This window comes from Poromitra crassiceps, assembly GCF_964638095.1.
Source record: "Poromitra crassiceps genome assembly, chromosome: 20".
In the NCBI taxonomy this organism is placed as follows: Eukaryota; Metazoa; Chordata; class Actinopteri; order Beryciformes; family Melamphaidae; genus Poromitra; species Poromitra crassiceps.
In genome coordinates, this window is record NC_139637.1 from 27,747,085 (window position 1) to 27,761,372 (window position 14,288).

At 44.8% G+C, this 14,288-nt stretch overlaps 1 protein-coding gene across 1 annotated transcript in view; it reads right to left on the bottom strand.

Annotated features, from left to right (window-relative positions):
- Nucleotides 1–431: 431 nt before the first annotated feature.
- gripap1 (GRIP1 associated protein 1) overlaps nucleotides 432–14,288 on the bottom strand; it is an 87,210-nt gene continuing 73,353 nt past the window's right edge. Inside the window, exons 27-28 of the mRNA XM_083657020.1 lie at nucleotides 9,701–9,882; nucleotides 432–3,455 (exon numbers count right to left, since the gene is read on the bottom strand). Coding sequence (XP_083513146.1) covers nucleotides 3,375–3,455; nucleotides 9,701–9,882 — 263 coding nt within the window. The 3' untranslated portion in view covers nucleotides 432–3,374. The remainder of the gene's footprint in view (nucleotides 3,456–9,700; nucleotides 9,883–14,288) is intronic.

The following is a 14,288-nucleotide window of genomic DNA, read 5'->3' on the forward strand; positions in this document are numbered from 1 at the left end:
GTCTGTGTGTGTGTTTGTTTTGCAGCACTGGCGCTTCCTATATTTGCTCTTGTGTTTAGTCCGGTTTGCTTTCACACAACAAACGAACCGCGCGAACCGAGACCCACGTTTTCAAGCGGACCAGAATTAACTTGTTTGTTCCGCACCAGAGTTCGTTTGTGCTTTCACACCATCCCAAATGAAGCGGACTATCCGAGGAAACGAACTGTGACGCGTTTAAAGCGGACCAAACAGCTTATATGTGAAAGTGACCTTATCTTAAGATTATTGTGGACTATAGGTTTCTTTTCTTTCTTTTTTAAATCTATTGATAATCTTTGTTTCTCTGACTGAAAGCTTCTGATCTGCTTCCACTTCACAATCAACTCTGTGAGGACGGAGAAATAGTTTCAGCTTTACTGACTATGCAGAAACACACAGACACACTTCAGTCTCCGGACAATAATCATGTATCACCTCTGCATCATTACAATAACCAGCGTTCAATGCATCAGTCTCATAAATAGATCAGTTAGTCATCACAGCATCATATACTGTATATACAGGATTAAACATTACAAACAGAGCAGTGACATCATCATATTGCTGCACACACATCCAGCACATAGCCTGGCCCCGCCCTTCAGACATCCAGTACAAAGCCTGGTCCCGGCCCTTCAGTCTGGCCCCGGATCTTACCGGGTCAAATCAATGCACCTCTGGGGTACCACTTTTTTGGTGTTCTATGCCCCAGACTTATTACACAATAAGCTCTGTGAACTAATCAGTGCCTCTACACGGCAAATTCAAAAAATACATCAGGATGTATCAAGTTATGCAGCACTGGGGGGAAGCACTTCAGCAGACATGGCTCCACAGTTTCAGAGCAGAGAATACTGCTTAGTTTTTCATGATTTTGAGAAACCTAATTTTATATACTTGGCGACATTTTTAATCATTCAGATTTGGCTGGGTGGTTAATACATTTTTCTATGGTGTGTCAAATTTATTTTTGGTTTCCACGGGGCTTTAATTCATCAGTTATAAAGCATTGTTCCCACATTAATAAGGTGAGCATTTACTAGTTATTTAAATATTTTGTGCAGCCTCATCTAAAGTGAGGACTACTGTAGATCTATGAAGAGAGAGGTAGGGCGTGCACATCCGCTTGTAGGGCTCAGGTGCAGGACAAAAAGCAAATAACATAGAAAATAGACTCTATTTATTTTCTACTGTAGATCTATGCCTTAAAAAGCATTCACAAATGAGATTGAAAGGCTGGCAATACCTGAAGTACCATTCCGTATTTCAAGACTCACAAAATTCTCCTAATTATTTTCTCAACAAAGGCAACAGACACAACAAAAAAATAGTTAATATGCATTAATGTAGGAACAATGCTTTATAAACAACAAATTAAGTATTAATTAAATAATGCTTCATAGCATGCAGTTATTATAAAGTGTTACCCGTTTTCCCACCAGACTGAAGCACTTTCTGGCAGGGATGTTTCTGCAGCGTTCAGAGGAAAATAAAGCAGAGATACAGTATGTATACAGGCAGTTACAACATAAAACAGGTAGTCCAGGATGTAGCCATGGCCCAGTCAGCAGAAGCAACCTAGAACAGCCCAGGATGTAGCCGGGGACCTTGTTGCAAAAGACCCAAAGTCCAGGAGAATAATAGAATCAGCCGTTACAAATGTTAACAGCAGATTTACAGAAAGATAAGTTGTATAGTTCAGGATGTAGCCAGGTCCGACAGATCAGACAAAAACATTAAAAGAATAAACAAGTCATAGAAAAGCAGCCAAAGCAAAGTGTTAGTTACAGTTTCACTGCTTTCCGTTGCGCCATTTGGAGTCCCCAGGTACATTAAACCAGATGGACGAGGAGGGAAGGAGAACAGGTACAGATGGGATCTCAGGTAAAACTCAAAGTGACAGAGAAAACGAAGCAGAAACAGTGTCAGTTACAATATAAGATGCGTCTGTTTTCAGCTTGTGTAATCCAGGACATAGCCACGGCCCTGCAGTTCAAACGAAGCAGGGACAGTCACTTTTCCATGAGCCGTTTGGCATCCCGGTTTGACTCAAATGGAGGAGAGAAGACAAAGAGCCACAGATGGGAGCTCAAACAGCAACCCAAACAAACAGTCAATTACGAGCTTTGTTACAGCCAGGCCGAAGAGCCATTTGGTATCCCTGTCTGAAATAAACAGAAAGTATAGACTATAATTACAAAGCAATAAAGAAAACACTGAGGAGATTGATATAAATAAATATGAGGAAGGACTCAGAGCAACAACAGTTATATTGTAAGACAGAAGTCTGTTAGTCCAGGACAGCGGCAAGGTGGACAAATTTTGATGAAGCAATTTAAAGTGACTGAAGGTAACTAGCAGAGCAGTTTAGTGCGTTAAATATTGTGATTGGTCTAGATGTAATCAATAAGAAATCAATAATATTGGATATTGGCTTTTTATGTGTCCAAGTGAGTAAGTGTCCCCAATATGTTGTCCAAACTGTGAAGCCTTGTCTACTGGAAATCCCAGTTTGGGAGCCAGTGCTCCAATAGACAGGCATGTCGTCCAGGACATATCCATGTCCCAACAGATAGGGCTACAGTAAATTATAACTTATTCAAAGCAACCAAAGTAGGGTTCCAGTTCCAATTACAATATGAAACAAAAGTCTCACACTGGCAGGCGATCCAGGATGTAACCAGACCCCAACCACAGAATGGCCTGAAGACGGCAAACACAGCAAATGTGCAGTTACACAATTATAAAGTAAAACACCTGTTTAAGTGGGTAACCCAGAACATAGCCAGATCCCACCAGAGAGAACAGATTACAGTAGAATTACAGCGCACAGAAACCAGAAAAGCAGTTATTCAGTCGGTTACAATAGAAATCATAAATCGATTACAGGCATGTATTCCAGAATATAGCCAAGACCCAACTGGCAGACATACAATCAAGCTCTTGGATCATACAAACCAATGAAAGCAGAGATTTACAGTCAGTTACAATGGAAACCATATGTCTGTTATAAACATGTGTGTTCCAGGACGTAGCCAGGACCTGACAGATAGGAGAACTGAGTGGTACAGTCTAATTACCGTACATTCAACAGCAACACAGATGAGTGGAGTCCAATTAGTCATTCTCTCAATCTTTCCATTCCCATTTTCCTTCTCTCCATCTCTAACTACATTACTTTCCTTCGTTCTCTTCATCATGTTATTGAGAAATGGTGATGGATAGTTTCCAGCATTTAGTTGTAGCCCAGCGGGTGGACTGGAGGGGTGCAATGGCGAAGCCTCCAGGCCGTAGCCCGAGCCCTCGGCTGGTCTCAAGAGGGGAATGGAAAGGCGAGGATCCAGGCGATAGTCTTATCCCGACCCGGCCATGCTGCCACCGGGACTGCTGTCTTTACTGAGACGGACTAACTCCTGGGACAAAACCTCCAAGTCCTGCAGAGAGAGGATGGGAGAGAGATTATATATTTTGTTATTGTTATTAGTTTACTGGAGAAACAACTGGAAGTCTTTATCATCAAGAAGATTATTCTACGCATGTACACACACACACACACACACACACACACACACACACACACACACACACACACACACACACACACACAGTACATAATGCGTTTCTTCACTTTTCCTGGCTGAAGAAATGTTTCTCCTAATCTCTCCTCTGTCAAGGTTACTGCACTGTGTGTGTCTGTGTGTGTGTATGTGTGGGCGTGCGTGCATGTGTGTCTGTGTGTGTGTGTGTGTGTGTGTGTGTGTGTGTGTGCGTGGGTGCGTGTGTGTCTGTGCGTGCGTGTGTGCATGTGTCTGTGTGTGTGTGTGTGTGTGTGTGTGCGTGCATGTGTGTGTGTGTGCGTGTGCGCACGTGTGCGTTTAAGCTGGCCGTCCTCCAGGGTGTTCTGACACACTCCTCAAAACACAGCTACACCCCCTGCAAAGAATTAACCGCCTTTCAGCGGCAGGTCAGGAGACATTGTGGGGACGCCTGCCCCCTAGTGGCCACGGGAGAGATGAACAACCATCCACAAAAGACAACTATAAACCACCTAATATGACTGTAGGCTTATGTAGGAAATAAACTGACAAAGACCACAATTAAAAGGGAAAAAAAGGGAGATTTTGAATGCTAGAAACTAGCAAAGAGAACGCTTGCCCTTGGCGTAAGATAATATGGCCCTATGTGTGTTTGAGCATGGGATGTGGACGAGATTTAGCCTAAGCCCCTCCCCTCCAAACAAGCTCAGTCACAGGAAAAAATTAATAAATAATATATACACACATACATATTATCGATGCTCAATATTGCAACATGGTGCCACCAGCTCCACATGGTGCTTATATGCTTGTAAGAGACATTGTGCGTGGGAACCCACGCAAGGGGTCCATGAGAAAACAGCCATGCAAGTCACTCTAACCTCAACAAGGTAGGCTAATTTACCTTATGTAGCCACGCCCATTTGACCCGGTTGTGTGGTCATGTGACGACTTCCGGCAAAAAAAATAAAAAATGGCTGGCTGTCAATTGTCTGTAACATACAAAATAAAAGCAGCAAACGGCAATGTCTAAGAATGCAACGCCATGTAACTGGCTCGTTAATTTCTCGCATTCCAGGGAATTAGTTAACACATTCACTGCCAACAGTTTTTTTTTTTACTGTAGGTAGCTTCTACCAAGGGTTTTTTGGAGGATTCTGGCTCATCTTTCAAGAGCCGAGGATTATTTTCTGCTAGGAATTTGTGAACACAAAATATCTCAAAAGAACTAATAGAATGTGTGCTTTCTCTGTCTAAAAGAGTTAGTTTGTAGAGTTAGTAGTTATGTAGGCATTAGCAGTTGAATACAGCATGGTTTCAGCGTCTGAGAAGAAAAGCTGAGAAAAATGCATTTTTGTGAAATTCGATAGAACAGTCACTTTAACTATTTATTTTTGGCATCAGTGAGACATCAGACATCTAAACAATAGTTCTTTGAACAGTAATTTCCTCCATAACAGCACCCTCACCCCCCTCTCCTCCAAACTCCTCCCTCCGTGGGTGTGTCTCTGGTGGCTTTGCAGCGTTTGTCACAAGCGAGTCTCTCCTGCCTGTCTGTGCTGCCTGGCTGCTGGCGGCCGCTCTTTGGGCGAGTCTGGATGGGGCTCGTTTTTCGGTTGTGAGCTCAGCTGGAATGAAGCTGCGTGCGATTCTGGGCTTTCTGCCGGTGTTTCAAAGTGTGTTGCACCCATAATCTATTATGCAAATTTGCAATCCCCCACCGCCAGCTCCCAGCGCGAAAGCGAAAGCGAAAGCGTTTTCGCCAATCCATTTTCATGAGAATGGCTTCCTCACGCTGCTGTTTTTGCTTGGCTTCGTCTAGTCTGGAGAGCACTGTCGCCACTTAGTGGGTCGGTAAAATAGATTATAACCATTCAATACCTCCCATATTTTTATAGGAGATGTAAAAGGGTTTGATCCACGTCCCACCGTCAAAAAAAAAAAAAAAAAATTTGACGAGATATCTCGTCCACGGCAGTCAACCGTTGGTTTCTGCTTGACGAGATATCTCGTCCACGGCAGTGAACGTGTTAAAGTCCCTGGAAACCAAAATCCACAAAAACGTTTTAACTATGTTATTTAGGGTCTTATGTTAGTAATTGTGTGCCTCCGAAATTATTATACATTACTTTCAACCCAAAGCCTTAAAATCAACACTTTTCTACAAGATTCTACAAGGTACTTCCTCATTGAAGAGAGCAGTGCGCGAGGTGCTAAAATGCAGGAGCTTATGACGTCATAAGCTCTATATAACCTTTGTACACGCGCGCAACTCGCCCTTCTCCTTTTGTCCGTTCTTTGCCCCCAGTGACAGCGCTCGCTCAGTGTCTGTCTGTCTGCCTCCCACTCTGTGCCGAGCGCTATGCTGCTCTCTCTCTCTCTCTCTGTCTCTCTCTCTGTCTCTCTCTCTCTCTGGACTAGTGTGAGAGAGAGCACAGAGAGACACACAGCCTGGTGACGCGAGGTTACTCACACATACACACACACACTGCGCTGTGCAGTCGCACTCTCCCTCTCCGAGCAACGAACACACACACACACACACACACATCGAGTGCGTGTGTTCGACACGATCTCTCTTTCTCTCTTTCTCCGTTTCCCTCCCCCCCTCTCTCTCACGCTCTCCGAGAGACAGAAATTTCCCTGCTGCAGACGGGACACGCCCACACAGTCCGCGGGAGAAAATACACTCTAAAAACTAATTGATTCTCATGACTTTTGTCAAGACTGTCAAACCTAAATTTATATACTTTGCGACGTTCATCATCGTTCAAATTTGGCTGGTGGCTTATTAACATAGATTCCTGTGATGTGATTAACTCAAAATGCTAAATAATAATAAAATATTTCTGGTTTCCAGGGACTTTAACGTCTGCGGGTCTTATAGACGTAAGTGGCTCGCGCTGCGCTCGGAGGAGAGAAAACCATCTGAAGCTTTCTTTGTTGGAGTCCTGGTATGTTTTACAAGAAAGTGCTCGTCATTGTCGACGATAACGTTATCTGACCTGGCTAACAGTGGATACTCCGCTTGCTTGCTGTGTACCGAGCTCAAAGTAGTAGGCTGTTTTACCCCCCTGCACTGTCCGCAACAAAAACAACTCTCTTCTTCGTGACGTTCTTTTGTATTTCGCGCCGTGACCGCCGGAAGTGTTAACACGACCCGGAAGAATTTGGCCCACCCCCACGTCTGAACATAAGGTGAATAAGGGGCCCAAATAGTTGAGAATTCTTTAAGTGAGTTGGTCCTCAGGAACCTACGTTTCTCCATCCGTATGACAGAGGTCATGTCCGTCGACCACAGTTGAAAAGAAGGTGAAGAGGGGGACTTCCATTCCTGCAGAATGAGTTTTTTAGCAACAGTTGTCCCCTGCATCAGAGACTTGTTGCACAGCTGCAGGGAAGTTCAGAGAGGACTCGGAGCAGCCGAAGATGGCGAGTTCTGACTCCGGCTGAAGGGTTATTTTGTAGGCCTTAAGACCAAGACCAATCAAATATTTTGGCCCAGACTGTCGTTAGTAAGGGGCAGAACCAGAAGGCATGAGATAGTGTGCCCTCTGAAACTTCACACCTGTCACACGGTGGCGAGACAGAGCGGAATATCTTGTTTCATTTATGCTTGGAGTAGTGAAGACGATGAGCGACTTTCAATTGGATCAGCTGGTGTCTGCTATTAAGTTGTATCACAGACATACTCCTTTCCCACATAATGTCAGATCAATCAATACCAAGTTCCACTCCTCACTAATCCTCTCAGTAGCGGCCATGGTGCAATTGTCAAACAGACATACAGACCTAGAGATAAGATGCTTGGAGTGAGGAGGGCTCAGCAAAACATAAAAAAAAGCATGTTCATTTGGGAGCGCTTCAAAGGTGCGAATCTTGGATCGAACATCATTTCTGATCTGCAGGAATCTACAACAAGGAAGGAATGAATGTACAACAGTGCGGCTGCACACGTTGTTTGACTGTAATGTGCAGAGTCGCAGCACCAGGTTGTTCACGTAGCGACTCCCCGCCCTCCTCTGACTACACGACTGCAACTGCAACTGCTGTCCAACTGGAAGCAGGCGGCTAAACACTCCATAGAAACTAGTGATCATTTCGTCAACGAGAACTATGAGGAAAAATGTTCATCGACGACCTATTTTCACTGATGTTTTGCATTGAAACATGCAAGGTGTGTTCAAGAGGACCATAATGGAAATAAGTCCTGGACTTTATTGTGTTTATCCTCGATTGTTTTTTCATCCATGTGCCCTGTTTGTGTCATAGTTACAGTTGATCCCTGTAACGTTTAGTAGGCTAAACAACAGACCCGCCCGCAACAATAAAAGTACTCCGATAGTGTGAAAAACAACAACGAACATGCGAAGCCGCATACAGTTATGAGCCAACTAATGTAGCTCCAAGCCGGCGAAACACGCACACACGCAGGCATGCACACGCACGCACGTGTGCACGCACGGGTCTGACCTGCGCAAAACTGCACCACTCACTTCAACACCTGGGTGAGATTTGTTTTTGTAAAGTCTTGTTTTTGTTTTTTATTTCAGTGAAGGAAAATGTTTTTTTGTATTTTGGTGATTTGGTGCGTTTTGGTTCATGACAATAACCTTGCTGTGTGTGTGTGTGTGTGTGTGTGTGTGTGTGTGTGTGTAGTGTGTGTGTGTGTGTGTGTGTGTGTGTGTGTGTAGCGTGCAGTTATCTCATCACACACACGGCTGCAGCATGCTTAGAGCACCGTTCTATTCCTGCTCATCGTCATGGGAACAGTTACCTGTACCGCCCACCAGTTGGCAACGCTTTACACACACACACACACACACGCGCACACACACACACACACACACACACACACACACACACACACACACACACACACACACACACACACACACGCGCGCACACCCACACACACACACACACTTTAAATGGACTAAATTAAAGTTAGAGTGAGATCTTCCAGACATGTTCCAGTTGATTTAAAGCTGCAAGTCGCCCCCACATGGCAGTGAGGGGTATAACGGTGCCATGAGCTCAGTTTAATTTGGACAAATGGGGACAGAACAGCTTAGTTGGTGGACGAGTCACCAGACTCTGCTTAGTGGAGTCTCACTCAGCTCGGTGGGGACGTCTCCTTGGACAGCACATTACTATGGTCTTGGTCATGCTCATGCTCGAGTGACATCACTGATGACATCACATTTGCTCAAGTCTCTAAAGCGTCTGGCATACTCTTCGCGCACGCGCTGGAGGCGGGGCTCCGAGGCTCCGAAACAGAACATACTCAGTGCGCAGCTCGCTCCTCCCACCCCCCTCCTCCTGTGGAAGCTCCAGGGGAAAATGGCGGCGATTAGTGCCAGGCAGTCTGAATGAAATTGAATGTAACATTCCCAATTCTATGTATTAAATTCTAAATAACGACCCTCAACATTTGGGAAGGCTAAGCCACACAACTAGTTCATTATAATCGAACGTCATGCTTTGAAGGCGACTTTACGACTTTGAGGACGGTGAGGACTCAAATCACAGCAGATATCCGCTGATAGCCTACCACGGAGATCTCACAGGCACAGGCAGCAAAACCCGACGCGCTGATAGAAAAATCTCCATGGACGCGCCGCGCTGTGCTCAGGCCTCGCCCCCCGACACGCCCCGTGCGATGACATCATAATCGCCGCGCGCCCTATGCGCTTGGCTGAGAGTGAAGAGTATGCCACAAGCTTTACTTAGCAGAGGGGAGGAGATGAGAGGGGGTTACAAGGGATGATGGAACCAGATGATGGCTTCCACCCCTGGGCTGAAATCACTATTAACGGAGGAGCCCTTCACGAAGGTGAAGGCACGTTGTTGCTCAGGAGGGATGAGGAGCGGAGGAACATGAGATGAGGCGCAACAGCCAAGAGTGAGGAGGTGTGAGAAACACCGGGAACTTGAAAGAAGAAGAACCAGGTCTAGAGTGAGAGTGTGTCTGTCTGTCTGTGTGTGTGTGTGTGTGTGTGTGTGTGTGTGTGTGTGTCTGTCTGTGTGTGTGTGTGTGTGTGTGTGTGTGTGTGTCTGTCTGTGTGTGTGTGTGTGTGTGTGTGTGTGTGTGTGTGTGTGTGTGTGTGTGTGTGTGTGAGAGTGAGTGAGTGAGTGTGTACCTTGTGCAGGTGCATGTTCTTGGTGAGCTGCTCTTCCAGCATGTTCTGCAGCTTCTTGTTCATCTCTCTGAGGTTCTCGTCTCCGGGCTTCACCAGGTCCCTCAGCACGGAGCCCAGACCTCCTCTCTCTCCCTGGGAGCCTCCATGACCCCCGTGACCTCCCACCGCACTGCCCGACACATCTGAGAGAGGAGGAGGAGAGGAGGAGGAGGAGGAGAGGAGGAGGAGGAGGAGAGGAGGAGAGGAGGAGGAGGAGAGGAGGAGGAGGAGGAGGAGGAGGAGGAGGAGGAGGAGAGGAGGATTGTGTTGAATGTTTCTCCACATCATTATTACATTTCCCATCAGCCCAGTTGGGTTTCTTTATCTTTCTTTATCTTTTATTTTATTTATTAACAGATTTTTACAAGTCATATTCCCCATCTACTATACAAGGGAAAAGGATGTTGGTAAACAAACATCAGCTAGTAGCTAGTAGCTGCTGGCTTATACAAATCAGCTACCTATCACCTAGTAGCACGATCCCAAAGTCTCCATACCCCAAGCCACCCCCCCGATCTTCCCTGATCTCACACACAGGATCACACAGGATCCAGCTGACGATGGAGAACCTTAATCCCTCTGTTTGTGAGCTAATCGTCTCTTTAGTGTCTCAAATCTACACAAGCTGCTCGGTTTGCAGTCAGCCATACAGCCATACTGATCAACTTTCACCACACGCACGCACGCCCACACGCACGCATGCACACGCACGCCCACACACACGCATGCACACGCACACGCCCACCCACACGCACGGCATGTGTGTTTGTATGTATGTATGTGTATATGTATTATTGAAGGTAAGCCATGGGTCCAGTCAGCTATGTCTGCCTCCTCAATTATTTACTCACTGCTACTGTCAGCACACACACACAACACACAACACACACACACACACACACACTAGGGCATTCACAGACTAGTCGACTAGTAAAACCACTAGTCGACACTGTGCTTAGTAGTCGACTAGTCGTTTTGTTTTTTAATCTTTAAGAAAGAACATGAGGTATTTACATGACATACATGGACTATCATATCCTTGAAGATAAAAAAAAAAAAAAAAAAAAAAACGACTAGTGAATGCCCTAACACACACACACACACACACACACACACACACACACAGTCAGTGTCCAGCTACAGAACAGAGACCACAGACATTCAGGTATAGACACACTACAAGTGGACTCGTTATAGTGATCACTTTGGGACGGGTCAAACTGATCACTATAAGCGGATGATCATTATAACAGATTTTTCTCTTTTTCTTCATTTCATAATATATGCAGATTACCATCTAATTGACATGTATATATTACATGAATACAATACATACATTATAAATGAATGAAATGGACAGCTTCGCTGTTTACTGAAAATACATAGTTAGCCTAGGCCAGGGATGGGCAACTTTGATGAGAGGGCCACAAAAACAAATCTTCGCTACCAGAGGGCCAGATTGTGACCGTGCACTTCCACCAGTAATATTAATAATAATAATAATAATAATAATAATAATAATAATAATAATAATAATAATACATATAATTGAATATTTGCTCCCTCAATCCAGATTAATATTGATTTTTTTTTAATATGTTGCAGTTTTTATAGTCTCTTTTTCCACAGGAAAGCTGTATTTCTTAAGCTCAAGTTGTGTCTGTAGGGAGAGTGGAATGTTACACATTAACACATTGAGGGCTCTATTCTCCCACAGGCCATCGGCGCTATTACGGGCCTTAACCGCAAAAAAACGTGCCTTGCGCCTGTTTCGGCAAGATAGCAATAGGCTTTAGGCTGCCAAATGCGCTTTAGGCCGAATGGGCGTGGCGCAGTCCCAAAGTGGGCGTGTCGGCGCTAAATACCAGCCTAGTCATATCTTGGGAGCTGGCCTACATTTAGCGCTTTGCGCTTTTCAAAAGCAGGCCTATTCTTTGCCTTCACTGCTTCTTCTCTGTCACCCTTCTCTCTCTCTCTCTCTGAGTTCCCAGCATGCATTGTGTTTCTTCATTTCGCTACTAAATAGCCACCAAATGAGCCAAAATAGATATAAAAGGTAGTTCTAAATTAATGTGTAATGGTAACACAGCCTGCCATTGTCAACATTTCAATATTGGACCAAATAAAACCTCGAAATGAAAACACCACCCTATGTGAAACATATATGTCCTCCTGGGCATATATATACCCCTTGTCGAGTTAACGTGATTTAGAGAAGTAACAGCGGAACGCGCTTCGGAACGCGCTTCTAATGGCATCTGCTATACTGTGATGTCCGTCCAATAACTTGGCCCTATTTCACATTTAGTTTTACAATAAAAACACATTTATGCAATGACTTGACATAATGTAGGGTATATTTATGTGCATCATCCTTCCTGCAGCAGGCGAGAGAAAATGATATCTTTCTGGACAAACTTTCACCAATCTAATAGGCTATATTTTTCTAGCTGATGCATAGAACATTATTTTCACTTTGATCTTGCTATAGTGTAGCGCAGTGATTCCCAACCTGTGGTCCGCGGCCCCCTGGTGGGCCGCGAAAGTATTGCAAGTGGGCCGCCAAATCATTTCCAAAAAAGTATGATTTTTGGAAAAAAAAAAAAAAAATGTTAATTTTTTTTTTTAAAGATTTTGAAAAATCATACTTGAAAAAGTATGATTTTTGTTTCTTTGATGTTATTGCTTTTGCTTGAATTGAAGTTTCATCTTTACATCATCTTTATATTGGGTTTGTGTTTATTTGTAACCCTATCGATTTAATGGGCTTTCTTCTGATATTTGGATTTTGTTTGGATCTGATATTGGATGTCAAATTGTTATGAGAATGCATTTTTCCATTGTTGAAGGATACCGTTATTTATTAATCATTTGTTAATTAGCCTGTTACAGACAGCCCCTTGCTTGTCATTTCTGACATCTGTGTGGTGCTGATGGACAGCTCCTTGAATGATTGGTGTGTGTGTGTGTGTGTGTGTGTGTGTGTGTGTGTGTGTGTGTGTGTGTGTGTGTGTGTGCGTGTGTGTGTGTATGTGTGTGTGTGTGTGTGGACAGCTCCTTGAAAACTGTAATACTGAAGGTGTTGCAACATGTTACAGGTGCTGTGTTAGTGACTGTGGAGCTTCCAACATGTTTCTCCTGTATTCAGTTCAGTCCTTTATGTTCAATTTTCAATAAAAAAGTGCTCTGAGAACGCATTATATGGCCTTTGTATTTATGGGGTCGGAGGTGGGCCGCGAACATTTTTGAGACATAAAAGTGGGCCCTGAGTTGGAAAAGGTTGGGAACCACTGGTGTAGCGTATTTACATGCTTGCAGTATTGAAACTGCAGTTAGATTGGTTTGAGAAGCATAATAATATGGAATAATAGCCTATAATGCAGACAGACAGGCTGGATGAAGGGAGGGGGGGGGGGGCAGAGCGTTTGGCTTTCGTCTGGTTTTGCGGGATCACTGGAATTGGAGCTAAAAAGGCAAGCGTGCGATTCGTTTATTGCACTTATCCAATGAGCATGACGGTGCATAATTTTACGCCTAAAACGCGTGGTTGTAATGCTTTGGGCTGCATCTAGCGCCAGCACGACGATATCAAGTGCGCCTTTCCACGCCCACTGCTTTGATCTGCGCCTGCCGCTCGGCCTAGAAACTGCGCCGATGCAACGATAGGGGCCTGAGTGCCAAGGACGTCTCTGGACGTCCTAAAAAAAAGTAACGAGAAGTGCCAAGGACGTCTGTGGACGTCCTAAAATCATAATTCATATTATTCCATAATTCTGCTGTTTAAGGTCGTACCTAGCCAGTGAGCATGAATCCCTTCAAGGGATCACACGGCACCACCTTAAACATCGACACGGGAGCTGCGCCACCCACCTCAGATCCTTTACTTTGTGCAGGAGACAGCAGGGAAAGACGTGATCAAAGTGGAAACCGATGCATGCTTCAGCCAGAGCCGTATAGATTGCTCTGTCTGCAGCGGAGCGGACAGTTGGCTCGGCTGCATCCGTGCCCACAACTGAGCTCTTCTGCTTCTATCTATCTTCTATCTATCTGTTTCTCCACACGATTCCCTGCCAGAAAGCCAGCACCCGAAGCCGAACGGCCAAGCCCTTTTCGTTCAGTCGCGTTTGGCATTTCCTTGTTGCGCTAGGATCCGGATCCGTCCGGGGCAAAAACGGAGTCAGACTCTGTGCGTGTGGGGAGGAGCCCGCAGCTCAGAGGTTCACATCTCCTCATGTTAAAGCCCCAATCAGTCACTTTTTCACCTTAATATAACAGCTTTTAGTCACTGAAGATGGTAGAGTGACTTGTAACAGGGAGAATGTCACCTCTATTGGTCACACACCGCCCTCCAAAGGCCTCTCCTGGGACTAAGCAGTTTGGTGCCTGCGTTCCGGAGGCAAGATGCGCGCATGCGCTGTACAGCGGGAGTGTTGTGTTCATGAAAACAAGGAAGTAACTCGATGTGGATTTGCTACGAAAATGATGTTTCACTTAAAGGCCGGCTTTACCGTGGGGAATATGAATAAAAAAAAAAAAATCATAATTAAAA